Here is an 18,005-nt window from a genome sequence, read left to right as displayed (position 1 = left end):
TCAGAAGTGGTACTCGGGATGTGAAGACCTAAGGACAGCACCTTTCTTGCAACCAAACAGCCTACAGACAAGCCAAGGACCACAGCTTTGTGAACATCAAAGTAGCACAATGATTTCTATGCCAGCTGCTGCAGTTTTTGTAAATTCTGCTGTACGGGGTGTAAACAGCAAGGTGCTGGCAAGCAGGGGGCTGCAGGGGTGGCCCCTCTGGGAAGAGGCCAGGGGCTGCCCTGTCCCAGGCCCAGATGGCTCCAACAGACCCACAGCAAGACACAGCTGAGGTCCCCAGCGAAGCTGGGAGCACTTCTGGGAAAGCATTATTTAAGAAAGAGCAGGAAATGCCACATAGAGGAGGAGGTAACAAAATGAGTGAGAAACAGCCGAGGGAACTCCAAGGTCAGAGGAGGGGGAGGAGGTGCTCCAGGTGCCACAGCAGATATCCACCACCGCAGCCTGGGAAGGACCCAAGCTGCAGCAGGTGGATATGCCCTGAAGGAACTGCAGCATATGTAGAGCCTGTGCCAGAGTAGATTTTTTTTCCTGAAGGACTTCAGCCAGCAGGGAGCCCATGCCAGAGCAGAGGAAAAATGTGAGAAGGAAGGAGCAGAAGAGAGAAACCACCTCACACCGACTGTAACCTCTTTTTCCCCACCACCACACAGAGAGGGGCACAGGAGTCTGAGGCGCAGGAGTGAACTCGAGCCTGGGAAAGGGGGGAGGAAAAGTATTGTTTCCACGTCTGTCTTTCTGTTTCTTACTATCTGAATCTATTTTAACTGGCAACAAATTAAACGAATTTTCCCCAAGTTGAGCCTGTTTTGCCCACAGTAACCAGCAAGTGATCTCCCTGTCTTCATCTGAAGCTACAAGTCTTGCCCTATTTTCTGCCCCTGCCCCACTAAGGAAGGGGAGAGACTGAGCAGTTTGCTGTTAGCCAAGGCTAACCCACCATACCTGCACGTAACAAGTTTTGACCCAATCTTTCACAGGAGTGCTGATGAAGCGAGATTTGTGTTACACAGCAGGAATCTTACTACTGCTGCTGAGTCCTGGTTCTGAAGGAGAGAAATGTAATACAAACTGGGCAAGTGCCTAACAATTCTGAGTCAGGTTAAAGACTCTTCTTTCACCTATCTATTCTTTGTGAAAAATGATAAAAGTCACAGGCTTGACACAGAGCACACGTTTTCCATGATCCAAATTGTGACTATTACTTACAGAATAGCAAAGGCATGACCAATCCTTAACATTTCTCTTTCCTCTTTATCTTAAAGCTCAGTAAGTTCACAAAGCCTTTCAAATACAATCCATCAGACACAGAAATTGGTTCTAGGAAGCGGCATTTTTGCGTATCCAAAATCCTACATAAACTGTCATTTGATCCACTGTCAGGTTTCATACAGGCTCCTAATTCTACGAGGGAGCACACAGGATCCATCAGCAGAACAGAATAAACATTACAATAACCGAGACCACTCAAAATACTGCACCTCTCAAGTGCTGTGCTTCTACAGAAGTGTATACTATTGCCTTATGTGTCCACACAGACCTTCGCCTGGGAGCTGTCATTGCTATTTCTTCCTTCACCTAATTTGAGTTGCAAGCTTCAAGGGATGGAATCTCAATAACAGGAAATACTATATCAATGCAAGACAGCCCAAATAAAAATCTGTCCCTTTAAAATTTCTGTCAAATCCTCTAATCCCCATTTCCAAACAGGAGGTGTAACTAACTCCTGCTAAAGTAACAGTCTATTCTTTTGCAATAGTGCAAGACTGAAGAGATTACAAGAGAGCTTCCCCACAGGATTCCTTCCCATCTGTGTCCAAAGAGCAATAAACCCTCTTCCTATCAATGTGGATATCCTCAGTTAAAATGCTCCAGTGTTCAAGACTCAGAGCCATTTCTCTACACACCAATACATATGGAAAGAATGAAGATCCTCTACCCTCTTTTTCCTCCTCTCATGCTTTTAAATCATTCCTATGATACATTTTCCACGTTCAGCCAAAAAACCCATCTTTTGTTATCCATTCCCTAGCTGATTTGTAAAACTGAGCATTACTACAGAAGAAAGCAATAAAGTTCAGAGTAGTTTTTCTTCAATTAATTGCTTCAGATTAACTAACAACAGGGATACACACTGGAGCACCTTTGAGTTCATATTTCTCTTCACAGGTGGAAGAGGCATTGCCTCTCCTTCGTTGTCTCACTAGCTGGTAATCTTGGCCTGCAACCTGTTAGATACACCAGGATCTAGAACACAAACAACCAGTTTTAGACACTCTCAACAGCAGGGGCACATATTTCATTAAATAAGTTTCTCTCTTCCTGTGTTACTCCACAAAAGAAGAGTCCCTTATGATCACTTAGCTTACTGACTGCTGATGTTCTCAGCTAGAACATGGAAGCCACGGACATTGATGTAATCATTCCTGTGCTATCAGAAAGAGACAAAAATCTACATATGATACTTTCCCATGTTTTAAAGATCAGTAAATGCTCCAATAATTTGTATTTTGATGGGTACGGAGTCTAGAAGATACCATAATCGGAAAATCACTGAAGTATACAGTCATGCAGGCTGCATAATCTTCTCTGATACGCTTCAGTTAAGTAAGAAATACCCAGGTCAGGGAAATTTAAGTCGAACTGTCAATAACATCTGTCTAGCTCTCCCCACCAGTCTGAAATACTTTAGTACACCTTAAAACTATGAAGATCGTACTTCTCAACTGGACAGCCAGAAAACATTTGCCTTTGCTTGAACTGATCTCTAACTGTTTCACAGTCTATAACTCAGTGAAGCATGTCCTTAACTAAACATAATGCTTTCTACTTCTTCACTTGTGTTTATTTTTAGTTAGTATAATACCAGCGTGTTTCAGGATCATCACCCAGGTGTTCTCAAGACCAACACATGCAAGGTTATCCTGTCTACTCCTAAAGTCTCTCTCTTCTCTTTACTTTGATTAAATGAATTTTCCATAATTTTTTTTGAGTCGGGCTTTTCCTCTTTGATTTTTATTTCTATAGGCTTGAATCATGCAGTTTTCTTCCCTGCCTAAATGTGCAAAGCTATCACTGCTTCTGCCACACACTCCTACTGATGCCTACCCTACAGCTCATCTTCTCTATTAAACTTACCACCTCTGAATTCACCCCAAGTTCTGTCTCTGAAGACTTGATTTCTCTCTAAAAATACGTCCAGGTCCACCTCAAGCAGATGAGCCAGCCCAGAGAAGTAGACACTATCCCCATGTCTTTTCTCACACAAAAATGAAGGCATCCATGCCAAAGAGAACTTCCCTGCATCTCCCTTGTTCATTAGGCACTTCCATACCTCCGAGGGAAGTTGTGCTTTTCACCTGCTTCAGCTAAACATTTAAAAGTCTGTGATATAAGGCATAAAAGAGCAAACAAACCAATCGTAGCTTTTACAAGAAAACAAATGAAGCTGCGCTGTGTTGCTGAGGTATGTTTTTAAGCAAAAGGACAGAAGCCTTCATATGACGCGCTGTGCACAGACGCTCTGGCTAGGCAGAAGGGCATTTAGGGCTTTAGGCACGCTGTCAGCCTGCGTGCCTGTGGAACTGCAACACTCGTGATAAACCATCGCGCTGCTCAGCAGTTCAGGACGAAAACCCACAGGGCCCCGCTGCCGCCGAGACGAAACGCGGCCTCCCTCGGATTTGAGAGGGGCGCTCAGGCTGGGGGCGGGCGCCCCAGCTCGCCACCCGGCGGCGATTTCCGAGGCGCCCGCACGGCGGGGTCAGGCCCTCGGCGGCACCCGCCTCCCTCCTCGGGGCTCCTGCTCCGCGGGGCCCCGTCGGCCGAGCCGCCCCGACCCTCTGCCCGCCCCTCCAGCGGCCCCCGCGCCCCGCCGCCTCCCCGGGCACCGCAGGGTGGCCCGCAGGCCCCTCACGCCGGCCCGCCCGGCTGCACCTGCCGGGCCCGGCGTCCGGGAGCACTGCCGGCCGCCCCCCGCGGGCCCTCCGCCGCGGCCTGCCGCCTCCCGCCCTGCGCCGCACCGTTAGCGATGAGCTTGGCCGAGAGCTGCTTGACGAGCTCGGGGATCCGCTCCCACTGGCACTCCGACCGGCACCGCTCGATCTCCGTCTCCAGCCGCGAGCCGGCCTTCTTTGTGGCCATGGCCAGGCCGGGCCGGCCCGATGGGCCCCGGCGGGGGAAGGGGCCGGGGCGGCGGGAAGGGGGAGGCGGGGAAAGGACGGCGGCGGCACCGGGCGCCTGGGCGGCGGCGAGCGGCGACTGGAGCGGCGGAACTTGAGGGCTGCGGCCCGCGCCGCGCTGGCGGCGGGAGTGGCGCCACCTGGCGGGCAGCGGCGGGGAGGCGCGGGGCGGGGCCAGGCCGGAGCGGCCCGGAGCCCGCCCGGGGAGCGCGGCTACGGCCGAGGCTGCCTCCCGCGGCACCGCCGACACCGGGAGGGGAGGGGGGAGGCAGGCTGCCCGAGGAGACGGCCGCGGTGCTGAAGGTGCCGCTGGGAGCGGGGCCGGTACGGCCGGGCTCCTGCAGCCGCCGACAGGAACTGCTCCTTTACACGTTGCCGGGGGCGGGGGGGTGGAAGGAAAGTTCATCTCGTCTCGTCCTTCCCCAAGCTAATGATGACATATAGCATCACCCCGTCTGCTGTACTTCTCCACTTCCACAAAGTGTCACACAAAATTAGTTCCTGCCCACTAATGGCCGCCTCTTCCCCCACCCTGAAACCATGCGTCCACACTCGCTTCAGGGTTTTTAATCTATTTAAAGGCGTTCTCCTTCTTGTCTTCATCCACACACCTCACACCACACTTTCTCTGCGGTCTCGTGTAGCTGATACTCTTTCACAGCTTGTCCTATAGAAAAGTGGCTGGCAGCGCAGCCCACCAGCTCGATGCTCACTTGCTCCTTAGTTAAACAGCAGAGGGTACAACAAAGATCTGCACTGGACATAATTATGCCCCCTTTTGAGAAAATAAATGCATTTCCAACATTTGAGTGGAACAAAAAAATAATAGCTGAAAAAATTCAATAAATACCATGTGTCTTTGTCAAACCCTACATCACACGTGACAGACCAGTTCCACAAACTGATACACACCTCAAACAACCACCACCACGACTGATTTTCGCTGAAATATGTAGGAAAAAGACCAAGACTGCATTGAAGAAAAATCACACAAATTGCTATTTACTCTTACCAAAATAAGGGTAGAGCCCAGTGAGAGAACAGGTTTTGCAGAGATGTGATGTAATCTGCTACATAAGACAAAACATGAATTTAAATGTCCTGCTCCCCATCCTTGGGTTATACTGCAGACTTGTACAATCAGCTTTCTTTATCCCCAGAAAGGATACATGAGTAAGGCCAACACGTATTTGGTTGAGTTTGTGAGGATGACTATCCCTTTGCTGGTTTGAAGATTCAAAATACAGGGATGGATGCTATTATTGCTCTTATATGCAGTGCATCCTTTGGATCCAGCACATTTTAGTCTTCAGAAATGTCAAGATCACAAACCGAGAAGTCAAATTTGGGCAGACGTAACATACCAGCCTGAGACAGGTCAGTCATTGTTTCATAACTCCCAAGAACAATCTATCTTATTCCCCAGATCCTGTGAATTATAATCTTCAAACTCTTGGGGAACAATACGATCACCAGTCACCTTTATGTGCTGTTATATAAATAGATCAGTTAAATGTAAACATGACATGCCTATAGGCATCAGTAGAGTCATTGTCTGCATAACAGAATTTCTAAACAATTTTCTAGTTAGTGTGTGCACGTGTGTGTCTGTCACATATACTAGGGGCAGGTGGCTTCCCACATTTTGCTTTGTTTTGATCACCAGCTGAAAGATCAGAAAAAGGATGCATCTTTTCAAAGACAGAAAATCAACAATTGCCATCAAATCTTTAATTGATTGGGAACAGACCCAGGCTTGTGTCACTAAAAGCTTGCCCATGTGTTCCCCAGTTGTATCCTCAATGTAATAAATATCCACTTCCTATAAACCTTGTTTTGCTTCTATCCTCAGGCCCCCACAGCTATTGCAACTCTACAACAGGTATCAGATGTCTTCCTCAGTGTTTCAACTAATTTACTTTCCATCCCCAGTGTTATTAAAATCATAATAGCACAAAATTCAGATATTGTGATCTGCCTTTTTATCAAGTTGCTGTTAAAGCACTTTCAGGTTATAGTCCAATTTCAAAGTATACTTCAGATTTTAAAAAGTGAAATAGAAACATTGTTATGTTCTGATACTGTTTAAGAAATACAATGGAGTACTGCAGGAGTGGAAAGAAGATTTAATACTGCAACAAAAGCAAAAGGAGAAATACGTGATAAAGCATTTTTTGCTTACATGAGGTTTCAGAAGATCCAGAGAACATTAAACGGATTATAGCACAGTGTTTTACTGGAGACAGAAGACGATTAAATTAAAAATGAGGCAGGAAAGCAATGATCATTCAAAATCTTTGATATCATAACTATAGTTCTTTTACCCATAAAACTATAAGAATTAAAATTTCAACATTTGAAAAGTTAATTTATGAAAGTTATTCATATTTATTCACAACAATTTTAACACATTTTGTTAGCACAGATCACATCATTTCAGTAAAAGCTACCAGCAGAAGAATACTATTAAAATATTTACATAACAGTTCATCAGGCTTATTATCTCAACAGCTACTATTTATGAAGTAAGACATCTATGCAAAAGGAATTAGTACATTTTGAAATGCACTGGAACAATTAGAAAACATGCTTTAACATTAATAAAACTTCCATATACCCAAGACTGCTCTGAGAAGATTCCATTGTAGATGACCCATAATTGTATACGATAACAGATCTGGAATGAATACCATAGAAGTGATATAGAAAAGAAGTCTGAGACTACATATTTTGTCAATTGCCACTTATTTTTTCAAACTGAAACAAAGTGTGGTTTCTGGAATTGTCCTGTTTAGTAAACTGTTGGCACAGCCTGAAGCATACATGCACTTTGCTAGAAATAGGAAGTCTGCTTGTAAGGTGAGGTAGCTGGCTAGCTAGAACATATAGAGATATACCTGGTTTCTGAAAAGGGTGGAAAACTAAAATGCAGAAAAACTAAGATGCATGGGTCAAGCATTTTGCCTTGTGCCACTTCTCCCACTCTAATCCCCTCAAACACGGGGAAGTAAGAGCAATAATAGATAGTTCAGTGCAATTTCATGAGCTTGGTATGAAGAAACAGGAACTTTCAGTACACAGGAACACATCGATACAGTACTCTGATACATCTGGTAACCTGAAAATAAACATGGTAAAGAAGTTTTCTGCACCAGTACTCCACACAGAACTATGAGAAACAGAAGTGATGGGGTCTTAAACCAGTAAAAATGTAAAAGTTACAGAGAATATAAACTGACTTAAATAAAGTAACATTTTAATCTACTAAACATTCTATAACAAGGAATTGGGAAAAAAAAACAATTCAAAAAGTACTCGCACTTTCAAAGGTAACATTCATATAGAATGCTAGAAAAAAAAAATCACATGAGCAAAAAAAAAAACCTCAAGCAAACCTACAAGATCACTGGGTTTTTTTCTAGACAGTTTTTGGGTTCTTAGGCAAATACTATTCACTGCTGAAGTGGCATGGTATGAATCAAATCTCACCTTTGTTCTAGCTTTCCTTTATTTAAAAAAAAAAAGTTTAGACAGTATTTTCCTGACAGCTTTGCTGAAGTCAGCTCACTGGTACAGAGGCCCTTGAAAGAACAGGCTAGTTAGAGCTTAACATCCAATTTGTGTCAAAGGCTATCAATGCTTAATGGCAAGTGTTGTTTCACTGTTTACACAGAAAGTGTTTAATATGCAAATTTACCTACTACTCTGGTTTTAGTCTGGCACACTGACCAGTGGTTTGGGTTTTTTTCCAAGTAGAGCTGGTCTGAAGTTGCTAATCAAAGTGCTGATTATTAAAACTATTTTCTTCCTCACAGTTTCTATAGCATATATCACAAAGATGATGATTTTGAGGGAAATACATTACAGAAGGCAGCACAAAGGTCCTTATTTTATCTCCACAAAGTGTAAACTAGAATTAAAAAGTCAGTATTAATAAGAAGCTTTTCCTCCACACAAATCCTTATTTTACCAGTTTCTTATCTTTCAACTCAAATCAACATTTTAATGTCTATTAAGATGTTAAATGTATTCTATTGCAAGTGATCAGAGATGCGATTCAAATATTATTTGTTTTTTAAAGCAATCATATTCAACTCCTATCATCTGCAGTTCTCAAATGTGAAGCACAAAAATTTTCAGGCCAAAATGCACTAATGTGAGAAGTATTTCTCTACAGTGAAGGGCATAACTAATCAGCATTATAGAAGCAAAAATTTTACTGAAATCTTAAGTCTTTTTTTTTTTTTTTTCCAGTTAGCATAACACTGTTAGTGAAGCAAGGTAATTGCAGAGTTCTCCATTCCTACTGAAGCCAGTAATCTCAATGACATTTAGAACAGACCATATGAAAATTGTTAAAGAAAATAATTTCACAGTGACACTTGGCTCCTTTCTGAGAATATCAAATTGCAATTTAAAGGGAAGGAAAGTGAGACTGAACAGCATCCGCAAAATCAACAGTTCGACGACATGCACATTTTAAAACCTGCCACCCCTGCTTCATAGCAAGTAATAGTCATATAAGAAGTGAAATATGCTTTATCAAAATAGTTCAACTTTTCAAGGGTTTGTACTTAGATGAGTTTGTTTTGTTAAAGATAAAATAGTTACATCTGTGAATGTGCATTATTTTGTAAACCATTAAGCCCTTACTGGTGTTTGAATGTTAAAATCATACAAAAAACAATTCAGGAAAACCTAGGAACCTGAAAAGCATTTTTTTTTCTTCATAATGGACTTTTGATTTTGCAGTTTATTGCTCTCAAACTGATTCAATTCATACTGCACTTGTCAAACAATGGGCTGTACAACTGATATTTTAAAAGGAATGTAACAAATCAGGCAAATATTTATTTTTCACTATTGTATGAAATCCCTTGATGTTAATTCTTAGTCTTTAATAAATTACAGTGTTAATAGTGATTGCTATTGAAAAGCTGAATCTGAAGTTCAATTACTAATTGTGCTGCAAAAGATAAAATGTCAGACTCTGAAAGAGATACTTTCCAAGGCTGTTCATGCTAAATGGGAACCAGCATTGCCAATGAAAGAGCAACAAAGGGTATCAACTCAACTGACAATACATATTTAAAATCATATCGCTTTGGCCCAGTCTTTCATACTACATTTTAAACCTGTCATACTCTTTCTGGAAATATCCTCTACATCACAAAAAAGAAAAAAGAAAAAAGTCATCTCCCAGGATTTTTTAAAAAAGCATTTCACTGGTGTTCATAGGCTGAATAGCTGTAAGTATTCATATCTGAATTGCTGCCTGTTCCACAACTGTATTTTTACAAAGTTATGTTGCCAGTAAAGTTGCTATACTATATTAACATGCAGTAACTAACAGGAAGGAAAATAGGAAGCAAAATACTGTAGTTTGCTGTTTCTCACATTTATTGTGCCAGTGTAAAACTTTTCAGCCTGTTCAAAGACCTAAGGAATTCAAACAGATGATTTGGCTACTTTTCAGTTCACGGAAGAGCCAAGGTAAGGTCTAAGGGCCTACCATTGTGTTACACTCAGGGTAAGCCTTGTCCTGCTGTATTTCAAACTGTTGTCCCGCAGCGATGCTCGTAGGGCAGCAGGTGAAGAGGGTCTCCACACCATATATTTGCACAGTAACAAAATTGATAGACGTGATTCACCTACATGTAGCTTAATCTCTTGCTTGAGCTCAATAATCTTCATACACAAACTGAACCTCGGTGGCAAAGACATTTTCCTATTCTTTTGACTCATTTATGCAAAAAGTACCCAGAACAGAAGTGCTCTGGATTTTAAAAAATAAGTTATGTATTTTAGAAAGATGCAAGCTTCTTGCATCTTAATTAGCCCACTGCTTTTCAGTTGCTTTTTTTCTATCCAGCACAGAAAATAGTGGCAGCTCTTCTCTCTGTAGTACAATTGTTTAATTTTGTTACGTTATTGGCTTAAATCATCCTTCAGTTTTATTCCCAGATCAGTTTCTCTCTACACAGGAATCACTGTCTTCCCATAACTGCTGTTTCAAATTGCACTTCTGTGACCACTTAAGAGAAGATGAAGATCAAGTGTTTCTCACAATGAATCTACTGAGTGCAGCAGTTGAGTTACATCTCTTAAGTTCAATCCCTTTAAATAAATTCAATTCTTACATAGAAGAAAACCTTTGATTTTTCACTTTTTTTTTTTGTTTCACAATATACCTAGCTACTCACTGGTAATTAAAATTATTTGTATTATTAATAAACATCAGTATTTCCCCATTGCTATTTAAATGCATCTGGGACAAACAATGATGGTTAAATATGAAGAATCTACAGTGTCACACTGCATTCAAACATTTTCCTTGTTGCCATGAGTATTAGCAGTTAAACAACTTGCCAACAACACTGCCAGACCACCAGAGGGAGTCGAAAACTACATATAATTTCTGAAAGTTTCCAAACCTGTAGGCTACATTTTAAAACATTAACAGAAATTGCTGTATGTTGTGAGTACTACGACAAATGGGTAAGGAAAATGAAATAAATTAAAGGAATCCACAAAGATCGGGAGATGCTGAGGGTAAAGATAATGGAAAAAAAGTCTAGGAACCTCATCAGTTCATTACTATTGAGAGGTAAGAAAAATGTATGTGATATAAAGGAGTGTCCAGCAGTTATTTTTGGTCTGTGTTTGAAAATAAAAATCATGCATTGAAATTAGATTTTTCAATTATGTTATTAATTAGAGAGAAGTCTTAAAAATCAGTTGATCCAGGATTAGTACACAAAAGTCCTAAAACAAAGCGTTGCCCCCTTTGGTCTCATCAGGTCCCTCTGAATAGCTCATGGAATGCCAGGGGCATCGTCAGGACACGGGACTTGTGCCTATGTGCCAAAGGAAGGCAGAAGATTGTGGTAGAGTACAGCCTGCCTACTCTGATGTGACCCTAAGAGAAAAACCTGGTAATTTGCATACAAGGTTACATTATGATGTCCCAAAAGCAAGCTCCTTAGTAGAAAGGGGAGAAGGAGACTTCTTAAGATCAGTTGGGGCAAATTCCAAGAGACCTCCAATCAGGCAGAAATACTAAGAACTGGCAAAATGTAGACCCAGTAACAGGAGTGCTAGCTGCTATTTCTGCATAGCAAATAAGAGTTAAGAGACCCAGCCAACCAACAGTCTATCTCTGCCATAACAATTAGCAGAACCAACAAAATACTGGCTTTATGTTCAGGAAGTTAAACTTCATGTGAATAAACAGCGTTTACAAATAGATAAATAGAGAAAATAAGAACACAAAGTTGGAGACCTGCGACAAACAAATTTAAATAATAAATTAGATCTTTTTAAAAGCTATCAGGATAATTAACTACTTGGTCAAATACCAAAGAGGCAGTGTATTCTTCAGGTCCTGATGTCTCCAAACCAAAACTGGATTCTTTCCAGGTAACATGAAATGGCCAAACACAAGTTATTTGCTTTACAGAAGGCTAACTGATTTGCATTTGATACCTTGTTCTACACAGGATGTCAGATAGGAAATCACAGACCATTCCCCGAAATCCCTGCATTGTGCAGTGGCAGCCTACAAAACACCAGTCACCACCAGGAAGGCTACTGAGAACAAAGCAGCAGGCATCATTCTGCCACTCTGTAAATCATGACACGCCTGCATCTTCAGTGCTGCATGCATTTCTGGTCCCATTGGTTTGACTCAGTAGGACGTTTCTTATGTTCTTGCAGTATTCAGCTGGCTTTACTTTATCTGGGCGTACTCAACCTTTCAGAACTCTACTGCCTAAACCTTGCTCTCCTTGGCAGAAAGACAAATTCTGCTCATGTCTTCTGAGATCCTCCAGAAATTAAAATTCTTCCTCTTCACGTACTCTGCTATGTCATAGCTCCTTTCTACAAAAAGTTCAACTAGAGATTTCCAGGCAAAACTAGGACTGAGCCTCAATTCATTTAAAATACAGCAACGTGATCACAGAAGTCTCTAAAAGGTCTAGCATTTGCCTGAAACCACAGAACAGACTACTTCCAGTCTGCTTCGCTGCCTTGGAGATCATCTTACCTCTCAGCACAGACCAGGTAACAACAGAACATATGCGCTTTTTTTAGCTGCTTGATAAAAACTAAAGTAGAAAGCAATAATGTTACTGTGACTACAGTTGGTTGGGGACAAATGTGAACTATCATTCTATGGGCTTTATGTATCTTCAGTTCACAAAGATGATTCATGAGCAAAGCTTCCAGGGAATAACTGCCAGCTTTCAGCTTCTTATTGCTCCTGATGGGTCCAAGTAAAGGTCCTTGAAAATCCAAAGTTTCAGATCTGTAGGACAAAGCTGATTTCTCCTACATGCTTCTGACCAAATCCTACTTCAAAGTGTAAAAGACAAATCAGCCAGACAGTTCTGACACTTGTTGTTCAGACTCAAGTTTGAAGGTGCTATTTGAGGTTGCACTCATTCTCAAAACAGATTTTTTTTTTTTTGTATTTTTAAAACTATTCTTTTTGTACTTCTAACACTATTCATTCCCTTTATCAAATACAAGTTGTCTGAAGAGTAAGACACCTATTCATTGATCAGTGTATTTTAAGCTAGATATTTTTACACTTCTGATAAAGGGAAGTCTGTTGCATAGCCTTCCTTCATATTTTTATTCCTTCTATATATTGGACATTTGACTCTACAGGTTTTTTTGGGCAGAAAGATCCATGCATTGCCTTTCAGGACAAACAAAAAGACTAGAGAAATTGAAGTGATAAGAGCATTAAATAGAAAGCTCAGGAAAGGAACAGAACTAAGTATACAATAGGGGGAGTAAAAATAAATAATAATTTAATTTAAAAAAACACAAACCAAAACCTGCATAACCTACTTAACCCAAATGTACGCTAGAAAAACGTGGGATTCTTTAGGTATACTGATAGCATTTCACCACAGGACTTAAAATATAGGCATATTCACACATTCTTCTCCAAAAACAAGCTCCTGAGTGCTAGAGACTGGTAATATCTCAAATACTATCAGTCTGTCTTAGAGGCTTGTTCAGATACTTCTTACTGCCATAGAAGTTGTGCATAACACAACAGCCAATAAACTTCCTTGGTTATTACCTACAAAACTGCCTCTGCCCAAGTACCATCCGCCTAGCATTCAGGTGTTCAGCTTTTTTTTTTTTTTTTTTTAAATTCTTCTGTGAGAAGAGATCCCAGCACAACTTCAAGAGTCAGAAGAACAATGGGCATGCAGACCACTAGCTATCCGAGGGGAACATCCACACTGCTGCTCTGTGCTGTGCGCAGCTCTGGCAAGAACTTCTCCTAAGGGAAACAAAGGTTGACTTGTTAATAACGACATGATGTACTTCTCCAGTAGTACTTTCCATTTAACTTTGAAGCCACCACAGTGGTTAATTTAGGGCAACAGAAAAATCTCTTCCTATTTTTGAACACCACGGCCTGGAAAAGAAAATGGGCTGACCGAAGATCAAAACCTTCATTACAGTTATCATTCTACACAGCTATAGAACCTGATTGCCCAATGTTGTTCATTCCCTGGTGGTTAGCAAGACTTACTCATAAGGGAAAGTACCTTCAAGACAGAAGCCCCAACAACGTATTTTCACAAACCTGTGGCTCTGACAGGACTGGCCAACAACAGGATGGGCTTACCATCCTCCAGATCAGACTTTTAACAGCTCTAGAGACAGGAGCATTCAGGTGAGATCTGGTTCCAAAAATCTTCAATGAGTTCTGAGCAGTCATCCAGAAAACAGCTTTATTTCTTCCAGCACTGCATTCACAAAACTGTGCTCTCTTCCTAGTGCTTTTCCACATGCAAAATCAGAACCCTATCCTCATTCATTTTCTGAATATCCTGATACTGGGTAAAATAAACAACAGCAATTACTTCTCTTACTTTTTGGTAAACTTCTGCCACAAGGTTTTGCACTTTGTTGATGTGACTAAGAATTTTAGACAAGTACATACCTGTCAGAAAGAAAATCTCACTAATCTGTCGATAACTGGCATATAGTGAGTTAAGGAAATCAGTGTCCATATTGCCACCTTTACCAGTTGAAAATTGCACCATTTCCCTCCAAGAATGAAGTTCGACAGATTAATCTGGGTTTTTTTTTGGTAAAGATTTTAAGTTAAATGTGGAGACCATTGCTGCTTCAAAAGCAATGGTATGCAATCAGAACATCCTGTACATTACGGTGACACAAGGCACTCAGCATTCCCTTCTTCCCATTTCTTTCCTTCTCTCCGCTCCCTGCCCACACTGACACAAGAAATAGCACGCCCTGTTCCACTTACTGCAAATTAACACAGCCTGCTCCTTTATAACCAGCCGTCAGAATCTGTCACCAATTCGTTTCTTGCCCTTTCAGCTTCAGAGGTAAAGGCAGAAATTACGGATGATCTTCTCTACTGTGACTTTAGCAAAAGATTATTTTTTTTCTGACAGGAAATAATTTTGCAGGTTTCTTTCTCTACAGGTGAAAGGGATCAGTACAGTAAAGATATCTGTACTGCATCAAAATTTGCTGCAGTAGCATCTTAATGATAAGACTGTCAAGGTGGAAAGCCAATGCCAAGGTTTTATTCATTTTTCATAATCCAGATGTAGGTTAAGATTAAAGGCCTGTTCTCACTTTGGTGTTGAAGTAGATCTTCATTTTCCTTTTAATCTGACAGCTTTAAAATTAAAGTAGATGACCTGCCAGGACTGCATACAGATGGACTGACATGGTGATACATGTTAAGCAGAAGAGTACCTACTGAACTTAAAAGTAGCAGGGATATAGCACCTGGGGTTCTAATTCGTACAATCACTGTACAATGAACACACCAGTGGGATCCTGTTCCCTCAAGTGGGCATAGCTTCAACACTATTATGCACAGTAACTATTATGTACAGCTGAGCTGTATAGTTGAAGGATGAGAACTCATTTAAGACAACATCTGAGAAAAGCTTTGAGGTACTTGCTGCTTTTGTGAATTGATTTAGTTTCTCTTCTCCACTGTATATTGATTTTAAAGGGAAAAAAAAAGAGACATACTGTTAATAATGAGTAAACTTCTACAGACAATGCAATGACACTATTGCTTAGTCACCTCTGTCAGCGGAACTTGGGAGACAAGCCTTGGGTATTGGCCCCTTTTTGCATCATAGTCTTTAAATACAACTTCCCTCCACTTTCTTCTCACTTTGGTGTAATTCCAAAGACTAGTTTACACTTGAAGGCTTTTTTAACATAGCTGAATGTGGCATACAAGATCACACTCATAACTGATATAAAATGTACTTGGTTAGATGTAGTTATATCACCAAATATCAGTAATATACATGTATATTTTGAACTAAACTAGCTTAAGATAGTGACTACCTTTCCCAGCAGACTACTTTTGGTTATTCACAAGGCCTTAGCCTAAATACTTAGATCTTATCTTACTTATGAATATAAACCCTTGGTCACAATCATACTAAGACAATTACATACTTCCAAAAATCCCCAAGGAAAATCAGATGAACATAGATGAGACGAATGTTAAGAATTGAAGCTTGATTTGTTGACCAAGTAAAATTATCTCTTTATTAAGAAAAATGCAGCAAGTTTGCAATCAGTTTGCAGTTTCATCTGTGATAGGTTTTTGAGCAGTTCCTGAGCAATTAAAGAGTTGTGTTTTTCTCTGCTTTATTGTTGGCATTTCAAAGGAAGTTAGCAGACTTCTGCATGAATTTTGTGAATACAGCCAGATTGGTTGCCAATTTTAAAAAAAGATTTTATGTGTGAACAGTACGGATTCCTTTCTAACTCTGAACAAAGTATTAGTTTTCAAAAATCATACCATTATAGCATATTAGGTTTTGCAATGCTTCATTACTACTTTTACTTTGGATGAACTATAAAATCAACTAATCCAGTGTTAAGCAGAACGCCTTAACAAAGTTAATAGAACACTTTATTGCCCCCACCTCTGCTGGCTGAGAAGTGATACAAACACCAGAACCAAGAAAGAGGTAGAGCATGTGGCCAGCAGAAACGATCAGGAATGGCCCTGTCGGTAAGCTGTCAGGCCAGCCCAGCCCATCCCATCTACCTAAACACTTACCATCAATTGCCAGGCAGTTGCAGACTTCCTCTTCTATCACACAGAACACCCGTCAAAATGCAGGTTTTCTTCAAATTTACATTATTGCAGGTGTCTTGCATTTCACCACTCTTGCTGCTTCCAGGCACAAGAAACAAGACTGCTCCAGCTGGTCTATGTGTAATTGAAAGCATCACTTTATTTACTAGTGCAGACTACAGGAATCATCCCAAGTTTACTTTTCTACAGAGGTGTTGTGAACATCCAGAATCTATTGAACAAATGATATATTAAAATGCGGGATGGCAGCCAAGAGCTAGCCAACAGCTCCGCATGTTTTATTTTTTTACAGAATCCAGTGCCCTGTGGGTCAAAAAAGCAAACTGAGAAGTCTTTCTCACAGGTAGAACAAGATCAAAGCACTTTTATCTCTTTACAGCAGAAACAGACACGTTTTATCCTGTTCTCTCAATCCAGAATATTCAGTCAACTACCTCAGCTGAAGGAAGGCAATGTTATGTTTCACAATGTAAAAATGGGTGCTGAGAAAGACTGTCATATATGGAGGAAAAGAATAAAGACCACCAACTTCGTAAAAACACCTGGCACAATACCTGAGAAAGAACAAAAAATTCCAACTGAAGACCAAAATGTCACATAAAGATACACACTTGTGTGTAGACACACATACACACATACTCGCAGGCCTGCAGAGTTAGGAAATGTGTTTATGCTGGGTAACTGGCATGAAAGCTTGCAATTCAGTGTCAGGGAATATTACACACACATGGAGATAGCGAGGGGAGAAATCTACCCCTGAAAACATCTTCCCAGAAGCCTCTCATCTGACTTTTCATAACCTTCTTCCTCTTCTGTGGTAGCCCCCTTGTCTGATCCTCTGAATCTGTGTGAGTCAAGAACTGATTTTTAAGCACAGGTTCTCTTAAGCAAGGCATTACTTTGAATTGAGGCCTAGACATGCAATACAGCATGTAGCTACACACATGCATGTAATACATGCATATATTAAAAATGTAAGACACTTGTGCAACACATCACAACCAATAAGCATACATCATCATTCTGTGAATATTTTCTGCCAAGAATTATTCTGTTCCTGCATGAATGCTGGGGAACATGGCTGTGCAGGTATCATTATCTCATTCAGAATCGTAGCCATGGAAAAGGGCTGAGAAAATACGTGCACCATCAATGCCAACTTGAAGCCTCAATCCATTCTGGTGCAATACTGAATTTTGTGTTACCCTTCAAATCTGTTTAATAAAGCATTTTAATAAAGTGTTTTTGCAGCAGTAAACAATAGATATGCCAAATGCACTGACCCTTCTATTAAGAAACAATAAATATTTCAGCTGCTTCTCCTTATATAGAAGTGTAGAAATTTCACTAAGCCAGAGGAACATTACGTCATGTTAATTCCTTTGCACTCCTCTAAATCCTTTAGCAGAATTACCTATTAATTTCTCATATTTTTGTTTCTAAAAGCATTACAAAGAAATAGCTTTACAAAATATTGAGTACTTTAAAGATCTGATTAATAACCACACTAGTTATTTAAATCTTTACTGATAATTACTAATACGAAATTTGATTTTTCAAACAAATCTGCCCACCATACTGCTGACTGCATTACATTTCTGACAGTAGGAGATGTAGCATTACTAGGCATTAAAGTTCCTTGATGCACAGCAGCACCCTGAAGGAAACTTAAT

At 40.7% G+C, this 18,005-nt stretch overlaps 1 protein-coding gene across 2 annotated transcripts in view; it reads right to left on the bottom strand.

The window, feature by feature from the left end:
- The window catches only part of TTC7B (tetratricopeptide repeat domain 7B), a 153,174-nt gene extending 149,022 nt beyond the window's left edge, over positions 1 to 4,152 (bottom strand). For both annotated transcript variants that reach the window (XM_086463592.1, XM_086463593.1), the window contains exon 1: positions 4,032 to 4,152. In XM_086463592.1, coding sequence (XP_086319718.1) covers positions 4,032 to 4,152 — 121 coding nt within the window. The remainder of the gene's footprint in view (positions 1 to 4,031) is intronic.
- Between the last annotated feature and the right edge of the window lie 13,853 nt (positions 4,153 to 18,005).

The sequence above is a fragment of the Leptosomus discolor genome, chromosome 3 (assembly GCF_034619465.1).
Source record: "Leptosomus discolor isolate bLepDis1 chromosome 3, bLepDis1.hap2, whole genome shotgun sequence".
NCBI classification, from domain to species: Eukaryota; Metazoa; Chordata; class Aves; order Leptosomiformes; family Leptosomidae; genus Leptosomus; species Leptosomus discolor.
Note: the sequence above shows the minus strand (reverse complement) of the source record. Positions and strands in the feature narration are given on the sequence as shown.